A 22,506-nucleotide genomic window follows, 5' to 3' on the forward strand; every position below is an offset into this window, starting at 1 on the left:
TAACTCCCATCATTCCCAGATGCAATGGTATTTGGCTAGGGAAGATAGGAGTTGTAGTCAACAACATTTCCTCAACTAGCAGGCCCTGACCACAGTAACTCATGCCTTTGTTACCTCTTGTTTGGATTATGGTAATGCGCTCTACCTAGAGTTCTCTTTGAAACCGATTTGGAAGCTTCAACTAGTCCAGAATGCAGCAGCCCACCTCCTCATGGTTGGCCATAGATTTGATAGTGTTACACCTCTTTTACGGTTGCTGCACTGGTTGTCTGTTCACTTCCGGGTCCAATTCAAAGTGCTAGTTCTCACATATAAAACCCTTAAGGGCTTAGCACCTGTATATCTCCAGGATCGCTTCTCTCAGCCAGTTGTATCATGACCTGTGAGGTCTTCTCAGCTGGCCCTCAGTGTCCCAGGCCATGGTGTTCCATGATGCCTGGGCCCATAGGAGGGCCTTCTCTATGGCCACCCCTCTTCTTTGGAACACTCTTCTCCCCCAAATTCATTCAGCCCTCTCCCTGGATGCTTTTAAGGCCCTTCTCAAGGCCCATCTGTTTCACCAGGCATTTGCCCTTTAATTAATTATTATTATTTATTGATGTTGTTCATCACCTAGAGTCTTTGGAGAAGGTGGTATATAAATTTTTTTTTTTTAAACAACCAACCAACATCTGGAAATCCTGTTATAGGGAACACTGGTTGGGAACAACATCAATAATCTAAGATGAATCTGTTTTAAGAATCTGTATTCAGTGTCCAAGTATGTAGAAAGGAAGAGAGAAAGAGGCACAAACCAGGTGAAATTAGGCAAACCAGGGCAACAAGAACACAGCAACAGGCTGAAGCTTGCTGAATACTTAGACTGACAAATCCTGTTCTGATTTTTGTTATTCCCATTATTATTACCCTCTTTCCCTTCATCATCTAACCATCTAGAACAATTTTCTCTCTCTTTTCCCATCTGTGAGCATAATGACTTTTGTTCTGGGTGGCACTACCAAGATAGTGTGTGCGCACATGCATTCAGAGTGGGGCCTTCCTGATTAAACCTGAGCAGGATCTAAAATTAACTGAGCGGACATAAAAAAAAATATGTGAGTGTACGCACGCACGCCCTATAGGAACACTGATCTAGAATATGTCACACATAGCATGCCAATTCTTTGGAGCCTTCTCTAATCTAATTGTTACCAGACACGCTACACCATTTTGGGGTACTTCAGTGCATCCCACTAACCAGCTGTTTTCTCAGCCTGTTTGGTAGAAAAGCTTTTGCAGGCTTCATTCCATTCTGCAATTCCCAAGGATGTAGACAAGCTGCTTGGAGTGGTACGGCCAACCACACTGTATCCTTGCCCAACATGGCTGATCTTATCTTACAGAGAGACCATTGGAGTTGGCCTGGTTGACTCTCAGGTAGGTTTCAGATGATGGCACTTGGTGAGAGTTGCTCTTCAAGACAGGAACTGTTATCTGGCTCCATTCTGTCACTAATGCTTTTTAACATCTACATGAATCCGCTAGGTTAGATCGTCAGGAGGTGTGATGCTGGATGTCATCAAGATGCTGATGACCACAAATTTATCTCTCCATGTCATCATTATCATGACATTATCTTCCTAAATGCCTGCCTACAGACAGTAATGGGCTGGATGAGGGTAAGTTGGAGATGCTAATTGTAGAAGGCTGTAATCTGGACGACAGCATACTGTTCTAGATGGTGTTATACTCTCCATAAAGAACAGGTACATAGTTTGGGAGTGCTCTTGGATCCTGTTCTCAGCCTGCTGTCTCAAGTTGAGGCCATGGCCAGGAGCACCTCTCACCAGCTTTGGCTGATACAAGAGTGAACCCCATTCCTTAAAGATAGTGATCTTAAAGCTGATGCAGTGGTACATCATCTAGTAACCTCCAGGTTGGATTACTCCAATTCACTCTATTTAGAGCTGCCTTTGTATGTATTTATTATTTATTTAACATTTTTATACCCCCCAAAACCTATGTCTCTGGGCAGTTTACAAAAAAACAGAAAGGTTAAAATGTTAGTTAAAACAGATAAATGACAACAAGGAAATTAAAACACTGGTTAAAATAAATGACAGCAAAAAGTTAAACATTACAATTTAAAACCTTAAAACAATATTTTAAAACAATGTTAAAACTATGAAAACAGTATTTAATTAAAAGCTTGGGTGAACACATGTGTCTTTAAAGATTTTTTTTTAATGGTCAGAGATGAGGAGGCTCTTATTTCAGCAGGGAGCGTGTTCCAAAGCATGAGGGCAGCAACGGAGAAGGCCTGTCTCCGAGTAGTCACCAGACGGGCCGGTGGCAACTGCAGATCTCCTGATGATCTCAATAGGTGGTGGGGTTCATGACGAAGAAGATGTTCTCCTAAATACCCAGGGCCCAAGCCATTTAGGGCTTTATAGGTTATAACCAAAACCTTGTATTTTGCCTGGAAACTTATCAGCAGCCAGTGTAGCTCTTTCAATACATGAGTAATATGGTCTCTCTGAGATGATCCAGAGACCAACCTGGCTGCCGCATTCTGAACCAGCTGTAGTTTCTGGACTACACACAAGGGCAGCCCAACATAGAGCACATTACAGTAATCTAGTCTGGAGGTTACTAGCAGATATACCACTGTCAGGAGATCATTTATCAGAAGAAACAGATGCAGCTGGTGTATCAACTTAAGCTGATAAAAGGCACCTCTGGCCACTGCCTCAACCTGGGACACCAGGGAGAGGCTTGGATCCAGAAGCACCCCAGACTGCACACCTGTTCCTTCTGGGGAAGTGTGACTCCATTCAGAACAAGCAGATCAAACTCATCTCCCGAGTATTGACACCGCACAATAAGTACATCCGTCTTATCTGGATTCAGTCTCAGTTTGTTATTCCTCATTCAGCCCATCATCCCCTCCTGGCAGGCATTTAGGGAGGTTATGCCCTCTCCTGATGATTCTGACATGGAGAAATAGATTTGGGTGTCATTAGCATACTGATAGCATCCTGCACCAAACCTCCTGACGATCTCTCCCAGTGGTTTCATGTAGATGTTATTGGAGACAATATGGAGCCCTGAGGGACACCATACAAAAGTTCAGATTTTGAAGAACAGCATTCTCCAAGGGACACCATCTGGAACCTGCCTGAAAGGTAGGAGTGGAACCACTGCAAAGCAGTGTCCCTAACTCCCAACCCCATCAGACACTCCAGAAAGATACTATGGTTGATAGCATCGAAAGCTGCCGAGAGGTCCAAAAGGACCAACAGAGTCACACTTCCTCGGTCAATTCCCAATTGGAGATCATCCATCAGGCCAACCAAGGCAGTCTCCACCACACATAGCCCGCCCAAAAGCCAGCCTGAAATGGGTCTAGATAATCGGTTTCCTCCAAGACTGTCTGGAGCTGAGAAGCCATGAACCTCTCAATTACCTTGCCCAACCACGGAAGGTTGGAGACAGGCCTGTAGTTACTCAACTCTGAGGGATCCAAGGCAGGCTTCTTTAGAAGTGGTCTAAATGTCTCCTTAAGATAAGGAGACATCCTGCCCTGCCTCAGATAAGCATTTATGATCTCTATCAGGCCTTCTACAACAATCCCCCTACTAGATAGTATAAGTATTGTCAGGCAAGCACCGCTCAAAGCAGCTTGCCGACGTCCTCAGGATTCACAAACTAGAACTGATCCAACCTAACCACACAAGAGGAGTTGCTGGACACCTCTACATCAGACACTGAAGTAATTGTGGAGACTGAGTCTAAGTCGGCCCGAATGTATGTTTGATTGTTTGGTTGGTTGGTTGGTTGGTTGGTTGTGTGGTGGGTGGTGGGGATTGGTGTTGTTGTTGGTGGTGGTGGTTGTTGAATTTATATACCACCTTTCATTAAAAACAACCCCAAGGCGGTTTACAGAAGTTAAAAAACATACAATAAAAATGACAATAAAAATATTAAGCTAAAAATATAAAACAAATCTAATTTAAAAATTATAAAAGACAAACATAAAAACTATAAATGAGTAAAAACACATAAAAGCAGCAATAGAAACAGTCATGTAAAAGCCTGGTTAAAAAGCCAAGATTTAAGAAGCTTTCTAAAAACTGTGATGGAGTCCGAGGAGCGAATGGCCACTGGGAGAGCAACAGAGAAGGCCCTGTCCCAAGTGTACGACAACCTAGCCTCCTTCATTGTAGGCACCCAGAGCAGAGCCCCCTCAGATGACCTTGTCAAGTGGGCAGCAACCCTTGGGAGCAGGTGGTCCCTCAGGTACCCCGGGCCCAAACCGTTAAGGGCTTTAAAGGTCAAAACCAGTACCTTGAATTGGACCCAGAAACGAACTGGCAGCCAGTGCAGCTCTTTCAAAATGGCTGTGATGTGTTCCCAATGGGCAGCTCTGGATAAAACCCTAGCTGCCGCGTTTTGCACTAGCTGTAGTTTCCGGATATTCTTCAAGGGCAGCCCCATGTAGAGTGTGTTACAGTAATCCAGCTGTGACGTGACTAAGGCATGTGTAACCGTGGCCAGATCTGCCTCTTGAGAAAGGGACTCAGCTGGCGCACTAGCCAAAGCCGTGCAAAGGCACCCCTGGCCACCGCCTCCACCTGAGCTTCCAAAAGCAAAGCTGGGTCTAGTAGTACCCCCAAGCTGCGTACTTGCTCCTTCAAGGGGAGTGCAACCCCATCCAGAATATGAGAGACTTCCCCCACAAAGAATTCATTGAACACGTCACAGCGGGTAATAAATGGTTCCAGATTCTGATTCAAATGAGGAGGAGCACGTGCTAGCCTTCTCATAACCCTGAACAACTCTGCAGGATGTGAATTTGTGGATGCAATACCGGCAAAAAAGAATCTGTTCTTTGCCGCATGTATCGCCTGAACACAGATTTTCAAATGTACTCTATGTTGCAATATGTCAGATTTGAGTTGAGTCTTTCTCCACTTGCGCTCCAGTCTACCATGCCACTTCAGCCCCCGCAGTTCTTCCATATACCAAGGGGCCAATTATGCAGCGAGTTGGAGAGGATGCTTAGGAGCAATCATGTCTATTGCCCTGGTGAGTTTACTGTTCCAGTTCTCCACCAGACCAACAACAGGATTGCCAGCAGAGCCAACACTAAATCCCTCCAAGGTGGCTTGGAATCCTATTGGATCCAATAACCTTCTCGGGCAGACCATCCTAATAGGCACTTCAGCCCTGCGAAGGTGGGAAGTGATTGTCTAATCTTAACCAGATGGTGGTCTGTCCATGACAATGGGGAAATCTCAGGAGTCTGCACCCACGGAACACCACCCTGATCAGAGTGAAAGACAAAATCAAGCGTGTGACTAGCAATGTGTGTCAGTCCCAAAACCACTTGGGATAGGCCCACAGTTGTCATGGCTGCTATGAACTCCTGAGCCTCCATGGACAAATTGGTCCCAAAATGAACATTGAAGTCCCCCAGCACCACAAGCCTCAGGGACTCCAACACCAAGCCCGAGACCAAGTCCATGACCAAGTCCATGAGCTCAGTTAGGAACTCCGTTGAGCAGCAGGGCGATTGGTACACCAACAAAAGTCCCAATCTATCCCTGGTCCTCAAACTTAGGTACACACATTCGATATGGTCTGGCACCTCAACAGGGATTCTGGTATGGGACTTGTTATTTTTATATACCACAGCCACTCCACCTCCCCGCACACGGTCCCTCATCCGCTCCTCAACAGAATACCCTGGAGAGAGAAGCTGGGACCAACCTGGGCTACCGGCATGCCCCCAACCGGTAGTTGGAAGGCAACTCTGTAAAGAGCAGACACAGCTGAGAAGGTGAGCAAGCTTTCCTAAACATCTAGCCTTTCCCCCTTCAAACAAACTAATAGGAAGAGGGGAGATTTTCAGGGGCTGTTTCTCTTTAAGGGGTAGGTGTGTGTGTGTGTGTGTGTGTGTGTGTGTGTGTGTGTGTGTGTGTGATTTGCTAGGTTTAGAATTTCCCAGGGCTAGGATTTGTTAGGGCTACCAAACTCCAGTGTTTTACTTTGTTGTGCCTGCCTGGAGGGGATGGAGTCAGCTAGGGCTGGGAGAGGCCCCACATTCCTTTGACTCACATCCTGTGTCTCAGTTGGAAGGCTACTCTACATATGAGGTGAAGGCCCGGGAGCATAGCGAACAGGGCATAGCGAACAGGAATAGCAAACAGGACGAAGGAGTTTTGCAGGAGTTTAGTGGGAAGTGCGCGAAGTAGCCTGGAACAAGCCCCTGTGATCACAAGGAGCCTGGTGGAGAAGACAACGTAAGTACAAATCCCTCCCTCGTATCCCTCATATTCTTGGGAAAGGCTGTTTGGACAGATAAATAGCTGACCATTACAGCTGAGACCTATCCTTCTACTAAAATATCTAATAAACAGATAAACTACTTCTAATAAACTATTTCTAAATACTGTAAACAGCCAACAAAAACAGTACGAAGAAAGTCAGCAGTGGAAGGGGTACTTCCCAGTGGATTGCACAGAGTGCCACATGTATGAGTATTTGCCCCATGGGCAGAAGTCATGGGTGTGTGCTTGGTGCAAATGACACCTGGGGAACAGCCGATGGGAGCTGGGCAGTATCCCATTTGGCAAAAGCCATCCCTTAAAGTGTGGAGGTACAAAGGATTCAGATAAAAGAGAAGGGGACAGAGCAGAGCCACATAAAGAGCAGACAGGAGCCTGTGCCAGCAGGTCAAAGAGTCAAAAGAATAGCACACATCAGGTGAGAGATTCAGCGTATAGGTGCTTATATGCCAATGCCAGAAGCCTCCGAGTCAAGATGGGTGAGCTGGAGTGCTTGGCTGCTAACGCAGAAATAGATATAGTGGGCATAACAGAAACATGGTGGAACAGTCAGAACCAGTGGGACACTGTTATCCCTGGGTATAAACTCTATAGAAAAGACAGGGAGGGGCGCCTTGGAGGAGGAATAGCACTTGTATGTTAAAGAAGGGATAGAATCTAAGCAGCTAGAAAACCTAGGTGGACTGGAGTCCTCCACAGAAACCCTGTGGGTGACTATACAAGGCCTGAAAGGAAATGTGCTACTGGGGACATGCTATTGCCCTCCGGATCAAAACGCCGACAGTGACTGGGAGTTGCAGGAGGAAATCAGGGAAGTGTCAAGGAGAGGCAGGGCTGTAATTATGGGTGACTTCAATTACCCACACATATACTGGGTAAATTCACAGTCAGGTCAGGACAAAGAGGTCTAATTTCTAGATACGCTAAATGACTGTGTCCTAGAACAGTTGGTCATGGAACCAACCAGAGAGAAGGTGACCTGGGACTTAATTCTGAGTAGCACCCAGGACCTGGTGCGCGATGTCAGTGTCATTGACCCTTTAGGGAACAGTGACCATAGTGCCATCAAATTCAGCATACATGTGGGGAGAGAATCACCAAGGACATTTTGAATTTCAGAAGAGGAAACTTCTCCAAAATGAGGAGTATGGTAAAAAGAAAGCTGAAAGGGAAAATCAGGAGAGTCACTTCGCTCCAGAATGCATGGAGATTACTCAAAAGCACAATACTAGAAGCCCAGTTAGATTGTATACCCAAAAGGAGGAAAGGTACCATTAAGTCCAGGAGGATGCCGGCATGGCTAATGGGTACCGTCAAGGAAGCCAAACAAGGGAAGAAGACTTCCTTCCAAAATTGGAAGGCCTGCCCAAACGAAGAGAACAGAAAGAAACACCAACTCTGGCAAAAGAAATGCAAGGTGACAATAAGGGAGGCAAAAAGAGAGTATGAGGAACATTTAGCCAAAAGTATCAAGGGAATAACAAAAACTTCTTTAAATACATCAGAAGCAGGAAACCTGCCAGGGAGGCGGATGGACCATTAGACAATGAAGGAGTGAAAGGGATTATTAAGGAGGATCTGGAGGTTGCAGAGAAGCTGAATGAGTTCTTTGCGTCTGTCTTCACGGCAGAGGATAGACCTGTTCCTGAACTAGGCTCTTTAGGGATGGAGGCTAGAGAGCTGAGTCAGATAGAAGTGACAAGAGATGATGTTCTAAACTATCTGGAAAAACTGAAAGCTAACAAGTCATCAGGGCCGGATGGCATCCATCCAAGAGTCCTCAAAGAACTCAAATGTCAAATTGCCTGCTAAACATGGTGCTAAAATATATAACTTATCCCTGAAATCAGGCTCTGTACCAGAGGGCTGGAGAGTAGCAAATGTAACACCGATTTTCAAAAAGGGGTCAAGGGGCGATCCAGGAAATTACAGGCCGGTTAGCCTAACATCCGTTCCAGGCAAATTGATGGAAAGCACCCTCAAGGATGAAATTGTAAAGCACCTAGAAGAACAGGCCAGCATGGCTTCCGCAAAGGTAAATCTTTGGAGATTTACCTTTTGGAGTTCTTGGAGAGTGTCAACCAGTGTGTGGATCAAGGTGATCCAGCTGACATAGTATACATGGACTTCCAAAAAGCTTTTGACAAAGTTCCTCATAAAAGTCTCCTGAGGAAACTTCACAGTCATGGGATAAGGGGACAAGTACATGTATGGATTGCAAACTGGTTGAAAGACAGGAAACAGAGGGTAAGTATAAATGGAGATATTTCACAATGGAGGGAAGTAAGAAGTGGGGTCCCCCAGGGATCTGTACTGGGACCAGTACTTTTTAATTTATTCATAAAAGATCTAGAAGTAGGGGTAAGCAGCGAGGTGGCCAAATTTGCAGATGATACCATACTCTTCTGGGTAGTGAAATCCAAGATGGATTGTGAGGAGCTCCAAAAGGGTCTCTCCAGACTGGGGGAGTGGGCAACAAAATGGCAAATGCGGTTCAATGTTAGCAAGTGTAAGGTGATTATGCACACTGGGACGAAAAATCCCAACTTCAAGTATATGCTGATGGGATCTGAGCTGTCGGTGATTGAACAGGTCTTGGGGTCGTGGTGGACAGCTCATTGAAAGTGTCGACTCAATGTGCGGCAGCTGTGAAAAAGGCCAATTCCATGCTAGGGATCATTAGGAAGGGGATTGAGAATAGAACGGCTAATATTATAATGCCCTTGTACAAAATGATGATGCAACTACACTTGGAGTACAATTCTAGTCACCACATCTTAAAGAGGACATTGCAGAACTGGAAAAGGTACAGAAGAGGGCAACCAAGGTGATCAGGGGCCTAGAGCACCTTTCTTATGAAGCAAGGCTACAACACCTGGGTTTTTTTAGTTTATAAAAAAGACGACTGCGGGGAGATATGATAGAGGTCTATAAAATCATGCATGGTGTGGAGAAAGTGGAGAGAGAGGAATTCTTTTCCCTCTCACATAACACTAGAACCAGGGGTCGCTCTATGAAATTGATTGCCAGGAGGTCTAGGACCAAGAAACAGAAGTACTGTTTCATACAACACGTGATCCACTTGTGGAACTCTCTGCCACAGGATGTGGTGACAGCCAACAACCTGGATGGCTTTAAGAGGGGTATGGAGAACTTCATGGAGGAAAGGTCTATCACTGTCTACTAGTCAGAGGGCTACAGGCCACCTCCAGCCTCAAAGGCAGGATGCCTCTGAGTACCAGTTACGGGGGAGTAACAGCAGGAGAGAGGCCACGCCCTCAACTCCTGCCTGTGGTTTCTAGAGGCATCTAGCATCTCTGACCCACCTGAAGCAGATACCAGAACACACTGTAGCATCAGGTTATTTTAACTAGCCTTTCAACTGAAGTTAAGAGTGGCCTGAAAGCCCAAAATAGATTAATCAGATATGATTGAATCAGAGATAGTATACATGAAAAAACAAAGTATGACACCAAGCAGTCTGACTGTTTTAGTTTTGGGGGGAAATTTACTAGCATTCAGATTACTGCATCCTCCTTGGTCTCCAACATGAAGGCTGAGACATCAAGATTGCAACATATAAGTGCTGTAAGCTATCAAATACAATTCATATTTTATCCAGGAAAATGCCAAAGAGTATACAATTAAGACAATGGGATATAATTCCAGCAAATCTCTAGTGCAGACTAAGAACACAATTAGTGTTAAATTCATTTCATGCATATCTCATTTGCTAAAAGGCAAATATTTATCACATAATTCTGTGATAAATTAGAAGCCTAAGATGCTCTAGATAAATGGCTCAATTAATTGTACAGAGGTAGCCCTCTTTGAGCTGAACCAGAGTTGTGAGCTCTTTATTAAAAGCACCATTCTATAGTCCATAACCTTGTTCCTTGACTCCTCTCTAGTTTCCAATTTAAACAAGTCCCCGTGCGGCCTGTTCTAAAGGGCTTTGTCTCCCTGTCATTGTTAAGAGAGCCAAGGCATCCTGGAAGTGTGAAATCAGACCTCATGAGCTGAACGGTTCCCCAGGGAACGCTGGACCGCGCAGAAGGTCAAAGTCATGGGCTGGACCATTTGAATGAGCCCTGATCGTCGGTCTGTGACATAGCAAGCAGGGTGTGTGTGTGTGTGTGTGTGTGTGTGTGTGTGGACTATAATTGAACACATCTTAATTAAACCTACAGATAGCAAAAGTAAACTGTTTTCTAGGCAGCCTGTCAAATGTAGCTTAGATTTAACTCCACTAATGAGTCTTGGTTGTTCTTTTAAAAATAAGGTTTGCTTGGCAATGGGGAGGGGGGAATCATCTTTTCCACTGTTCTAATTCCTTAAATAAATAGCATTTGTTTCAAAAATATTGTTAATACACTTAAGAAAAACAAAACCTCCTTATGAAAACCTATTTGTTTTAGAACTAAAGGATTGAGGATTATTTTACATCAGCATCATCAGTTCAATTTATATAGATATCTTTTGCTAGGTTGCTAAACATTTTCAAAATAGTTTGGGCTGAGACACAGAAGAGATATTTGTTAGACCCTCTTAAAAAGTGAATTCATATATAATTAGCTTTCCCTGTATTGCAAATAATGACCTCCATTTAAATGAGTGGCTTTCCTGTATTGCTTTCTACCAGGTGTTCTTTAGCTTCCAGCATCCACTTAGAAACTGAGTTTTCCCTGGGGGGAAAAAGACCACCTCAAGAGGTAAAACGGGAAATAAGGCTAAGTTGCTCCTTATAGCTTTATAAAAAGAGGTGTTACACTACCTCTCCCACAATAAGATATGCTGCTTTATTATAATAACTAGTATTTTTAAGCCCGTTAAAATAATGGGCGCTAGTACCTTTTTGTTGTTGTTGTTTCCTTTATTCCTTCTCCCTCTCTCTTTCGCCCTCCGTTCCATTTTTCTTTCTCTCTCTCTTTCACTCCTTCCTTTTCTCTCCCTCTTTCTCTGTTTCCTTTCCTTTCTTTCTTCTCTCTCCCTCTCCGTCTTTTTCCTTTATTCCACCTCTTCCCACTCCCATCTTTCTGTTTTCTTTTCTTTTTTTATCCTTTAACGGGCTCGCTCTTTGGGGCTGGGTGCTCCTCCCTCCCCCTTTTTTGTCCCTCTCCCTCATTCCTTTCTCCTTTTTCTTTCTTCTACCTTCCTTCCTCGCTTCTCTCTTTCCCACTTTCTTCCCCCAGTTCCTCCTGCCCTCCCCACTCCCTCTTGCCCTTCCCTTCCCCCTCCCCCACTCACTCTTCCCCTTCCCCCTCTTGCCCTTTCCCTTCCTCCCCCCCTCTTTCCCCTCCTCCTGCCCCACTGCCTCTTGCCCTTCCCCCTGCCCCACTGCCTCTTGCCCTCCCCCACTCCCTCTTGCCCTCCCCCCTCCCCCCTGCCCAGAAGTCTCTTGCGCTCCACCCACCACCCACCTACCCGGCAACTTCACTCACTTGACGAAGGTGGGCCCGGGCCCAGTCTTCCCCTCGCCACCGCCTCCACGGCCACGCTGCCGGTCCGGTCCGCCCCCGCCTCACATTCCCGGGCGGTCTCCCGGGCCGGGTAAGGGCCCTAAGGTTGCTCAGCCGCCCGGCTTCGGCGGCGGCGCCAGGCCTTGGCGCCTCCTCCCCCCGTCCGGCTTCGGCGGCGCAGCCAGGCCTCGGCCATGGCTCCACTGCCGCCTCAGCCACGCCTCGGCCAGTATCCCCCACCGCTGCTTACCTGGCTTCTTTGGGGCGGCCGCTTCTGGTCGCCCAAGATGGCCGCCGGGTGCTGGCGGTCGTGTCTCCCTGGCTCTGTTCTGGGCATGTGCTTCGCGCATGCCCAGAACAGGCCAGGGAGGCACCAACGCACGCTTGGTGGCCGTCCACGGACAGATACCAAGCGTTTTATTAGAGAGGATTAAATGGAAAATTCTCTGAAGAAACTATGACTATTTGCTCACTCTTGCTATGTATCCAATACATAAATATTCACCAGATTTACATTGCCTGTCTGTCAAGATTCTCTTTCTGCTTTTAAAATCATAAATGTGTTCATTACCAAAACATTTATACAACTTTATGAGTTGGAAGGGAACTTAGAGGTCTTTTAGCCCAACCCGCAGGTTCAGTGAAGAAAACTGCTACAGCATCAGGTTGTCTAACCTCTGTCTGAAAAACTCCAGTGAAGGAGCACCTACCACTGCACCAGGCAGAACTGTTCCACTGTCAAAACATTTGGGAAATTCTTACAGTTAGGAAACTGTTCCTAATATCTGTCTAAAACCATTTCCTTGAAGTTTCAATACCATTGGTTCTAGTCCTGCTAAAATGAAAATTGGGGGTCTCAGGGAGGATTCACATGGCCAGGGCAGAAGTAATACATATATTCCAAAATAAGTTATTGTCACATTTTCCCTCAAATTTAACTAAATTTGTTTAAGAATCTGATTTAAAGCAATATGAATATGGGTCCCTTTTTACTAATAGCTTACCTAACTTATAATGTACGTAATCACATTTACAAACATGTCTGCATCACATTTCAGGGCTAGAAGCCTTTGATTTTTTAGCATTCTAGTCATCTGTAGTGGTGGTGTCACAAGATGTCTGTGACACCATAATTAAAGCAGCATCCTGCTTCTGCCAGGAGCTAGCCACTTACCACTGAAATGCCTTAAAATCCTTTATGCTAACTGCCATAAAATGAAGGCACAGAATTATGTTTGTGCAATGGGACTTTTGAGAGGTTGGAGATATCTGCAACGTTGTTCCAATGGTTGCTGTTATTTTTAATCCTATATTTTCCACAAATTAAAAAATTGTGAACAATGTAGAAGCCTACAAACAATATTGTCTGCTACATCTGCACTAGAAATGGAGTTTGGGGCCATTCATGAACTACCTCCTCACAACAGCACCGATATCCTACCTGATTCCATGTACCAGAGAGTGTGTGAGCAGGCACAGCAACTCAGTAACCAAGCTATTAAAATACCTTGCATCTCTCTGTTTGCAATCAATACTAGACAGAAATCCTCAAAGGATCACATGTCGTTCATATGCTGTATATACTAGTCCATCCTTGCACTAGCAGAATACATTCCTTTGGGAAATAAACATTTAGACTGATAGCATCTAAAAAGAATACTATAAGCAGGTGTGAGATGGTATATCTACATTAATTCTTGTCCAACAAAAAAATGTGCATGCATAACTGAAAGACATATTTACAGACTAAGGTCCAGTGTAGACCATAGTAGGCTGGCTCCTGACAAACCATGATTTATATAATTTGTTCATGTGAATCTCCAGAGCTATTTCCTCTCCAGAGCTATTTCCCACCTCCTCTACCTTGCTTGTGTTAAGGATTGCTTTGCAAACCATGGTTCCTCATAACCATAAACTGTAAACCCACTCCAAATCATAATTTCAGTTTCTGCTTTACAAGGGAACTATGGTTTGCATCCATGTACACAGAACAGTGACTGATGGAGGAGACAGGTGCTCATGAGAGGACAGGAAGTGTGCATTTCTAAGACTAGCTGCCAATATGCAAGCCATGATTTGCTGCAATTTAGTATCCTATCTACCCTGAGACCAGCTCCATTCTCTCTGAACTGAAATTGGGATAGCAAGTGATAGCACTTAACCCTTCCTTGACCATTCTTATAAATTAACTGCAAAGCATCTAAAGCTGATTCCATGTTCAAGGGTGATGAAGTCTCAGATCTTGTATACATAATCATGACTGTGAAAGCCTTTCCACAACTTAATCAAAATTTCAGTTTACTCTTCCACTTCTGCTCAGTTCTCATGTATATGTGAAAGTGGGAATACTGCATGATTAAGCACCACAAATAATCTTTTTAAAATTTGTATTAACAGAAATGTTTCAAATGCACTATCTAACACTATTCTACTGTGACCAGATGAAAGAAAAGGAAAGGAAAACTATGAAGGGTTAAGTAGAGGCTTAACTTAAACAACCCACTATATTCAGCTGGCCAAGTGTGTGTTTTTTGCTGAAAGGAGAATTGACTGTTTCATTTGTAACTTGTGCTTTTTACTGACTCATTGAAAGACTAAATAGCTCTATTTAGAATACAGAATTATAATAATTCTCAATGAAAGTACGGTATCAAACAATTTACATTTTGAAAGGCAAGAGTTTCTTTGTAAAAATGGTAAGACTGATTACTACATAAAATGATTAAAGAACTCTTTCTCTCATGACAGAATACTGTGGGCATTGAAATATTTCAGCATAAACTAATGATTTTTTGCTTATTAATTTTTTGTTCTCATGTATTTAATATGTAGAGGTGATCCAGCCTAGAGGAAAATTGTGCAAATCATACACTGGTACACAGCAGATGTACATATTGATTTCTCAATATTAGAAAATGTCTTGAAAGAAAAAATGCCTTAATCCCTCTAATATGCAAGTAATTTTATTATTAGATGAAATATTAAACAGATAAGTAAAACCTAAAACCTGATCACCATACATCATCACCACTGGAGAGACTTTATCCATTATCATTGTTGCCAGGAAAAGCCAGGAACAATGGATGCTCTACCACTGAGCTACCACGGCACCATCCCTTCTATAGTAGCAACATCTATTACTGGCTTTCAGAAGTGAGAAAATAGGGCATTTCTAGACCTTCTAAAGAAAGTTTGGTGTTCACAGGGAATTTTACACTATTGCAGCACAATACTATGTATGTTTACTCAGAAGTAGCCCCCACTGAGTTTAATGGATTTACTCACACATAAGCATACATAGGATGGGACTGTCAGTGCCTTCACCAAAAGACAGACCATAATACTTTTGTGCATCAAAGCAGCAATATGTAGCACAACCCTAAGCATGTTTAGCCAAAGTCAGTTTCACTAAGAACAATTAGGCTTAAAGGTAAAGTGTGCCGCCGAGTTGGTGTCAGCTCCTGGTGACCACAGAGTCCTGTGGTTGTCTTTGGTAGAATACAGGCAGGGTTTACCATTGCCTCCTCTCACGCAGTATGAGGTGCCTTTCAGCATCTTCCTATATTGCTGCTGCCCGATATAGGTGTTTCCCATAGTCTGGGAAACATACCAGCAGCGATTCAAACCAGCAACCTCGGACTTGCTAATCAAGTCATTTGCCCGCTGCGCCATTAGGTGGCTGGCCAATTAGGCTTACTCTAAAGGAAGGACAGCAAGCAAAGTTAGATAATATAGTACTAGATCTTCACAGAAAGGGGGCATGCTTTTTCTGACTCAGCTATTTCATTCAGTCTGCACAAATAGTGAGATGAAGGTGGGCACACTCTAAGCTGTATACATATTAGAAGCAAAATCCGAACTATTTCAGGACCATTTTCTCACATTGATCATTATAGACAAGGCACAATGAAAAGCTATGAAGTCAATCCTTATCAAAGACAAAAAACAAAACATGATTTGAAATAGACAAATCATGCTGAGGCAAAGGCAGTTGCGAACTCTTTGGTATATGCACTATTCAGGTACATGCAGAATACCAGAGCATGATCACAGTGATAAGGAAAATGAATCATCTGTTCCACCTTCAAAATACACAAGATATGCTGATGTAGAAGAGGGCAATTCAAGCAGACTATTCTCTTTTGGATTCAGCAATAGATGACTATCTGGTTACACCCTCAGATGCAAGTGACTAGCCACTTCTGAATACAAATAAAAATTAATGATGGGTGAGCTCTGCTAAACTTATCTCATATTAATTCAGAAGTTATCTGAGATTTGACAAAATTCAGAATATCTCAGTTCATTTTTCTGAGCCAATAGTAGACCCAGAAGTTAACAACACTCCAGTCCCTCATTTTATCCCTATTTTATGGAACTATACAGCTGCGCTACATAGAAGAGAATTAAAATGATTACAGGGCAAAAACTGAGAATGAAGGAAAACCCACCTATGTGGATGCTGTATGTGGTAACTCCATTATATTAAATAAGGTGAGAGGGTGCAGGAGCTGGGGGAAGCAAGGGCAAGAAGCCCACACACCACAGAAGACCCTCTTAGGAACACAGGAAGCTGCCATATACTGAGTCAGACCGTAGGTCCATCTGGCTCAGTATTGCCAACACAGACTGGCAGCGGCTTCTCCAAGGTTGCAGGCAGGAGTCTCTCTCAGCTCTACCTTGGAGATGCCAGGGAACCTTCAGGGAACTTGGAACCTTCTGCTCTTCCCAGAGCGGCTCCATCCCCTGAGGGGAATATCTTACAGTGCTCACACATCAAGTCTCCCATTCACATGCAAACAGGGTGGGCCCTGCTTAGCTAAGGGGACAAGTCATGCTTGCTACCACAAGACCAGCTCTCCTCTCTTCCTGCCTGGTGAGTGAGCTTCCCACTTACATTTCAGTTTTGCATCTGCAGCCTCTTGAAATATGCCCCATGGGCCCAACAGCGTCCCTCTAAATTCAATGGTGTGTGTGTGTGGGGGGGGGACATAAAGATGTGACAGGGCACAATCTGAGGGTGGGAAGCAAAAGCCCCCCTACCACCAAAAACTTTAGGGGAAAAGTATGGCATATGGACTCCTACCTCCATTGTGGATCTGGCTTCTGTTAGTTACAAAGCCTTTGCTCAGGTAGGAGATCTCTGTCACCTGGCTGCGCAAAGCATGTGTCAGGCAAGCCAGCACTTCTTAGCTCACATCAGGCAAAGAATTCATTAGAATCCATCCATATTGGAGAAGAATTCAGGAGCTTTAATCTACATTACATAAGAATTCAGGGTCTTCTAAAGCTTTCCTTTAAGGCAAAGGTCTCCCTGGCCCGACATTCCTTTCCAAGACTGGATCAGGAGAATATCAGCATCTTTAATTAAAATTGATACCATTCTAGTCTGAATGGTGCACCAAGTTCCTAGGGTGTATGAGAACACAACTACTTCTATGCGGCATTTTGATAAGTTCTAAAATACATGTTGCTTGCAACTTTAAAAAACACAATCTGATAGAAAATGCTAGAACAAACATGATGAAGCTAAGCAGGCTGAGATCTGATCAGTCCTTGGATGGGAGAATGCTGGAGTCTGCCTGGAATCCCCATGTATGTCATTTTGAGTTCTATAGAAGAATGGAAGGCTACAACTCAGGATTAGAAACAGGGAATGGTATTTTGGGGCAGTTGCTGAGAGCCCAAGAACTTTAAAGGGCCCACTACTGACTCCCAAGACCACTGTGTGCTCATAGCCTTCGTAGGCTGGAGGAACTCTCTTGATAAGAGGGAACCTAGATAAGAGGGAGCCCATGAAGGACTGTTTGCCAAGCTCCCACCCCAAACATGAAGGTGGTCCTAATAAAAGCAAGTTAGGTAACATGCAAGATAGTTATAATCATCGTATAGTGCTTACATAAATACATTACATATTCCCAAATAAGAAATTTCAGACTGCAGAGGAAGATGCTAATTCAAAGTTGTGTTTCAAGTATTCCTGTCCCAATTTCTTTCCCCATTATTAGTTTAGATTAGCATATAAACTTGTTATACAATGAACTACTGACAAGTCTCTTATAAAATACTTAATTCAGTTTTGTTTAATTGTTCTGTAGCTTTTGTAGCCCATGAGACTAAAGCCTTATAACATGCAACTCATGAATCCTTTTTGGAGGCTACAATGCATCAATTCATTATTAGTGCTTTTCATAATACTTTGAGTATAATCTCTTTATTGAGCAGTGGGAGAGCAACTGGCCCTATCCAGCCGCAGAACAGCATCCATCCAGTGCCTGTTGCTGGTGTCTATCTTATGTTTCTTTTTAGATTGTGAACACTTTGGGGACAGAGATCCATCTTTTTTTATTTGTATTACTCTATGTGGACCGCTTGGGGAACTTTTGATGAAAAGCAGCATATAAATAATGTTGTCTTGTAAGTTTCTATTAATTAGTATCAAACAGCCAGTCACACAGATTTGCTTGCAATGAAGCTTAAACAAAAACACAGTGGCATAAAATCCATCAGCAGCAAAAGAATATAGCACACTTAGATTTTATATCTTGTGTTCTTTTTTTTTTTTTGCGCAAAATGTTGTACACAAGATCTGTTTCAGTAGAGTATACACCATCACAGAAATTGAAATAGTTCTTGCCTGTAACATCAGCTGCCATCAAGCCTTCTGCTCTGATGACCTTCACCTGGAGAAATCCCACATCCTTCAAGTTATGAAACATCCTCACTAGACTCTAGAACATACACAATTATAAAGTTAGACCAAGGTTGCAAAGACAGGCAAGAGCATTCCAACCTTTCTCATTCAGATTTTGCAGTGGTCTGTTTGATAATTCTTAAATAGTCATTTTGGACTTAAACTGCTAACATCTTTTCAATGTATCCCAGTCTCAATTCAACGGAGGAAATATCTATTTCAGTTCCTAGTGTTTGATGTTAAGAACTCTAGATCGCAACACTTATCTTTCAATATCATGTGGGTGCACTATTTCAAATGTATAAATATTTAATTGGAATAAATAGTGCACCAAAATGATACTGAAAGAGGATTCCTAAGGCATAATGCATCAGAAGCTATTTTGGATACTACTGAACTAGGAACTCATCCCATTCTTGAGATGTAGTTTTGAAGCCCATGTCTAAATAGCAAATAAGTAGTGAAAGTTTGGAGACGTACTGTACCTTAAAAAATCGCATAATATAGCTAACTTTTTTTTCTTCACACGAGCTTCTAAAGAAATAGTGTTCTTTCCAACAACTTGGCAAAAATAATAAGTATTTCAACAAGTTGTATACAAGGAGAAAAAATGGAATGCTTTTTCATCAAGTATCATTCCTTATCAGTTCTATGCCTATGAGTTTTTTTAAATATAATATTGATATAAAGTTACATATACTATATATTTAATAGATGAGCATTTTTTGCAGACAACTAAAATGTCTTCTTTAAATACCACACTGTTCTAAATATAAGGAACAAGACATAGGATTTCAAAATGTTTTACATGGTTATGGCCCTCAACTAAAGCAAAGTTGTATTTTATTAAGTATGAATTAATGTTCCTTTTTGCTGTGTTGTTGCTTTGTGGATAATCATTATGGTATATAGCTTGAAAAAATGGAATATTTTCTGCTCAAACCATCTATTAAAGTGTTAGACAAACATTTTTACCAATAAGAGACAGACACAATGCCCTCAATATAAATCCCATAAGACTCTTATTGTGTACAGAGAAGGTCTGACCTTGGCATACTGAACTGAGGCAATGCAGTTATATGGCACATCAGTTTTCACATATAAATGCATTTGTATCTATAGATTTCTATAGCAACACATGCCATTTATTACAAAGATTAACTTTTAATTAAATAGTTGCCCATCACCAGAAATCTGTTTAATTGTAGGACCAAGAGCAAAATAACACCCCCCTCCCCCGCCCACATTCTATTCATATGATTAGAAACTGCCTGATTCTGAAAGCTGTATTATAGATTGTGTCAGAATACAGATATTTGTTGGGAGTGTGTCATTCATGACAATACTCAGTGAGGTTTGGTAGCTTTTTCTCAAAATGAGAATCTAATCCAGATATTTTTCAGATCTTGCACTATGCACAAGGAGGGAAGACATGAAGGGCAGAGAAATTTACTGTTTGCTCTTTGTTGGTTTTCAAGCTATATTTAGTTCATGCTTTAAGAATACAAAATGAAATAATTTTCTTCGCCTGCAAGCACGTTCTGTTTAAAAAAAGCATTGCAGTATTTCACTCGATACTATTTGTCAGGGCTCTATGGGGTAATTATAGTTTGAACTTTTAGATTCAGCTAGTCAGCTGATTTAGAGCAATTTACTGCACATTTTGACAATCTGGCCCTGTGACATACCGTAGAATATTACTGTAGGATTTTGTGAAAAGCAAGTGACTTTAATACATTACTTTAAACATGCAACTTAAAGTAATGATTTATCAGACGATTGTCAGCCTTCTTATTTATGATTATTGTTGAAGGCCTCAAAACCCGGATGGTATCTGAGGCCTGAAATTTCCATAGCAGAAAAATCTATGATTTGCTGTGAATCCTTTCAGCCCTCAATAGATGGGAAAAGATTGAAATGCTCTGGAGATGAGTCCTCTTTATTTTTTTAATGAAAGGCTGTATAATATATTTTCTGTATGGCTGCAGCAGCTGTCAGGGAGAGCATCTCAGTTCAGCTCTATTATGGGAGAACCAATACCCCATCCTATGGCATTGAGATACACTGAGGGGCCAGTACTGATTGACAGCTTGTCACCATGACGTCTTATTCCATCTCTGTTATGGAGAAAATTAATGTCACACCACCAGCCTTATGACTCGCTGTCATCTTAGAACTGCTCACCTTTTATCAATGCTCTAAATAACATTTCAAGCCCATCGTCTCACGGTGGACAATCCGGTCAAGGGACATTAAATCGGATGACTGTGAAATGTCATAATAAAAATGGAATGCTAACAACTTCTTCACTAAACTAGCTTCTCTGGTTTTTAAACTGTGACAAGGGGGAGCAGGGGTTCAGCATACCCGTTCTGAAAAGGTCATACAATCTCTCTCTTGGTCTGCTACCCATTATGGCCCTTTTCCCCCACCCAAAAAGGAATTAATCTTTTCATACAATAGTGATAAAATAATGGTTCAAACAGTAATGCCTGTTTAATTTGTAGGGCTCTGATGTTCAGCTACAAATGGTTAAATGACAGTAATAGAGTCATTTTCCAAGGCTATTTGATCTGATGGCAAGGTCAGCTCATTTACTGTTTTCTGTCTCAAGAATAGGTGCAAAATACATTTTTTAAATGAAAAGAACTCTTTAGGAAAGCTTAAAAATACTATAAAATAAAATAAAATAAAATAAAGCTGACAAATGGCATACTGTATCTTACTAGTTGCACAATAATAGTTCACTGTATATTTCACAAAGGACAGCAGCACAAAAACTGAAGATAAAGCAGGCAGCAATATAGAGGAATTATGAGTTCCACAAATACTGCATTCAAGTTCTTTGTCCTCTCTAGCAGTTTGTTGGTCATGTTAGTGAACAACGTAATTTCATTTGTAGGCAAACATTCCAGTGTCTGAAACAACCATAGTGATAAACTCTATGCTTTTTCCAGGTGTCAGATTTTTTTTCTGTGTACTCTGTTTTTCAGTTTTATATCAATATTGCTTATAACAGAGGATATTTTGAAGGGGGGAAAGGCACAAGGCTAAAAACTTGTGAAAAACTAGATTACAATATTTCTGTAATGTTATAAAATTATCAGAATATCCAGTATCACTTCCTTCAACTTGATAATCAAATAAAAATATGGTTTGCTCTACTTAATATCAAAATGTGTATCACTACAATTAATCCATCAAAAATGCATTATATCAAGATCTCGACTGACAGAACAGACAGTCTTGGTTCATACCAAAGTCTGAAATAATACTTGTAATTAGTTTTCAGACACAGTACACAATACCTTAGCTCTCAGTTGGTTTAGGAAATATAATGTTTAGCCTTGCTAAGTCACCTCTATTAAACTGTGTTTATGATAACACTATTGGTGTATGATTTGTACAAGCACCAGCAGACAGCTGATTCAGTGGAGATAGCTAGAATAAATTTGCTGAAGCGCACATCCTGCTAATCTGTTTGAAGAATATTGTACAGCATTAGTACTAGCACTTCATGTTATCTGCAGAGCCTGATAAGGTACATCTTTATTAAATTCAGTTATTGAAAGGATGTCAGCCAGGGAATAGGAATATTTTAAAATAAAAAAAATTAAACAGCCCTTTGTTAGTCAGAGCTTGGCTTAATGGCAGAGTGCCTAGAGAAGCCTTCTAAACACCTGGCAGCACTGTACAATAAAAGCTTTGTAATTTTAGGTGGAAATAGCTTTTCTTTATTCTTTGTGTGCATAAAGTCAGTTTTAGTGAGTTCCGTATTAATAAGCACTGGAGTAAGAGCTCCCCTTGCTGTTGCTTTACTAAAACTACACGGAAGCTTACTTGATATGAGGATGCTGGGAAATAAAGAAATTTGTTTTCAAAATATTCAATATGGATTTTTTTTTACTATTCCCTAGCAACATTATTATATTGGAACAAATAATGCCTCAAATTCTCATTTGGTGGAATGAAAAGATCTCAGAATTCTAAACGATGGCAAAGCTCATCTATATATTACTAGATA

The 22,506-nt window shown here is 42.1% G+C and overlaps 1 protein-coding gene across 15 annotated transcripts in view; it reads right to left on the reverse strand.

Annotated features, from left to right (window-relative positions):
- The window catches only part of MCTP1 (multiple C2 and transmembrane domain containing 1), a 335,774-nt gene that overhangs the window by 164,510 nt on the left and 148,758 nt on the right, over nucleotides 1–22,506 (reverse strand). For all 15 annotated transcript variants that reach the window (XM_053298676.1, XM_053298671.1, XM_053298667.1 and 12 more), the window contains one exon: nucleotides 18,426–18,519. In XM_053298676.1, coding sequence (XP_053154651.1) covers nucleotides 18,426–18,519 — 94 coding nt within the window. The remainder of the gene's footprint in view (nucleotides 1–18,425; nucleotides 18,520–22,506) is intronic.

The sequence above is a fragment of the Hemicordylus capensis genome, chromosome 2, assembly GCF_027244095.1.
Source record: "Hemicordylus capensis ecotype Gifberg chromosome 2, rHemCap1.1.pri, whole genome shotgun sequence".
Lineage (NCBI taxonomy): Eukaryota > Metazoa > Chordata > Lepidosauria > Squamata > Cordylidae > Hemicordylus > Hemicordylus capensis.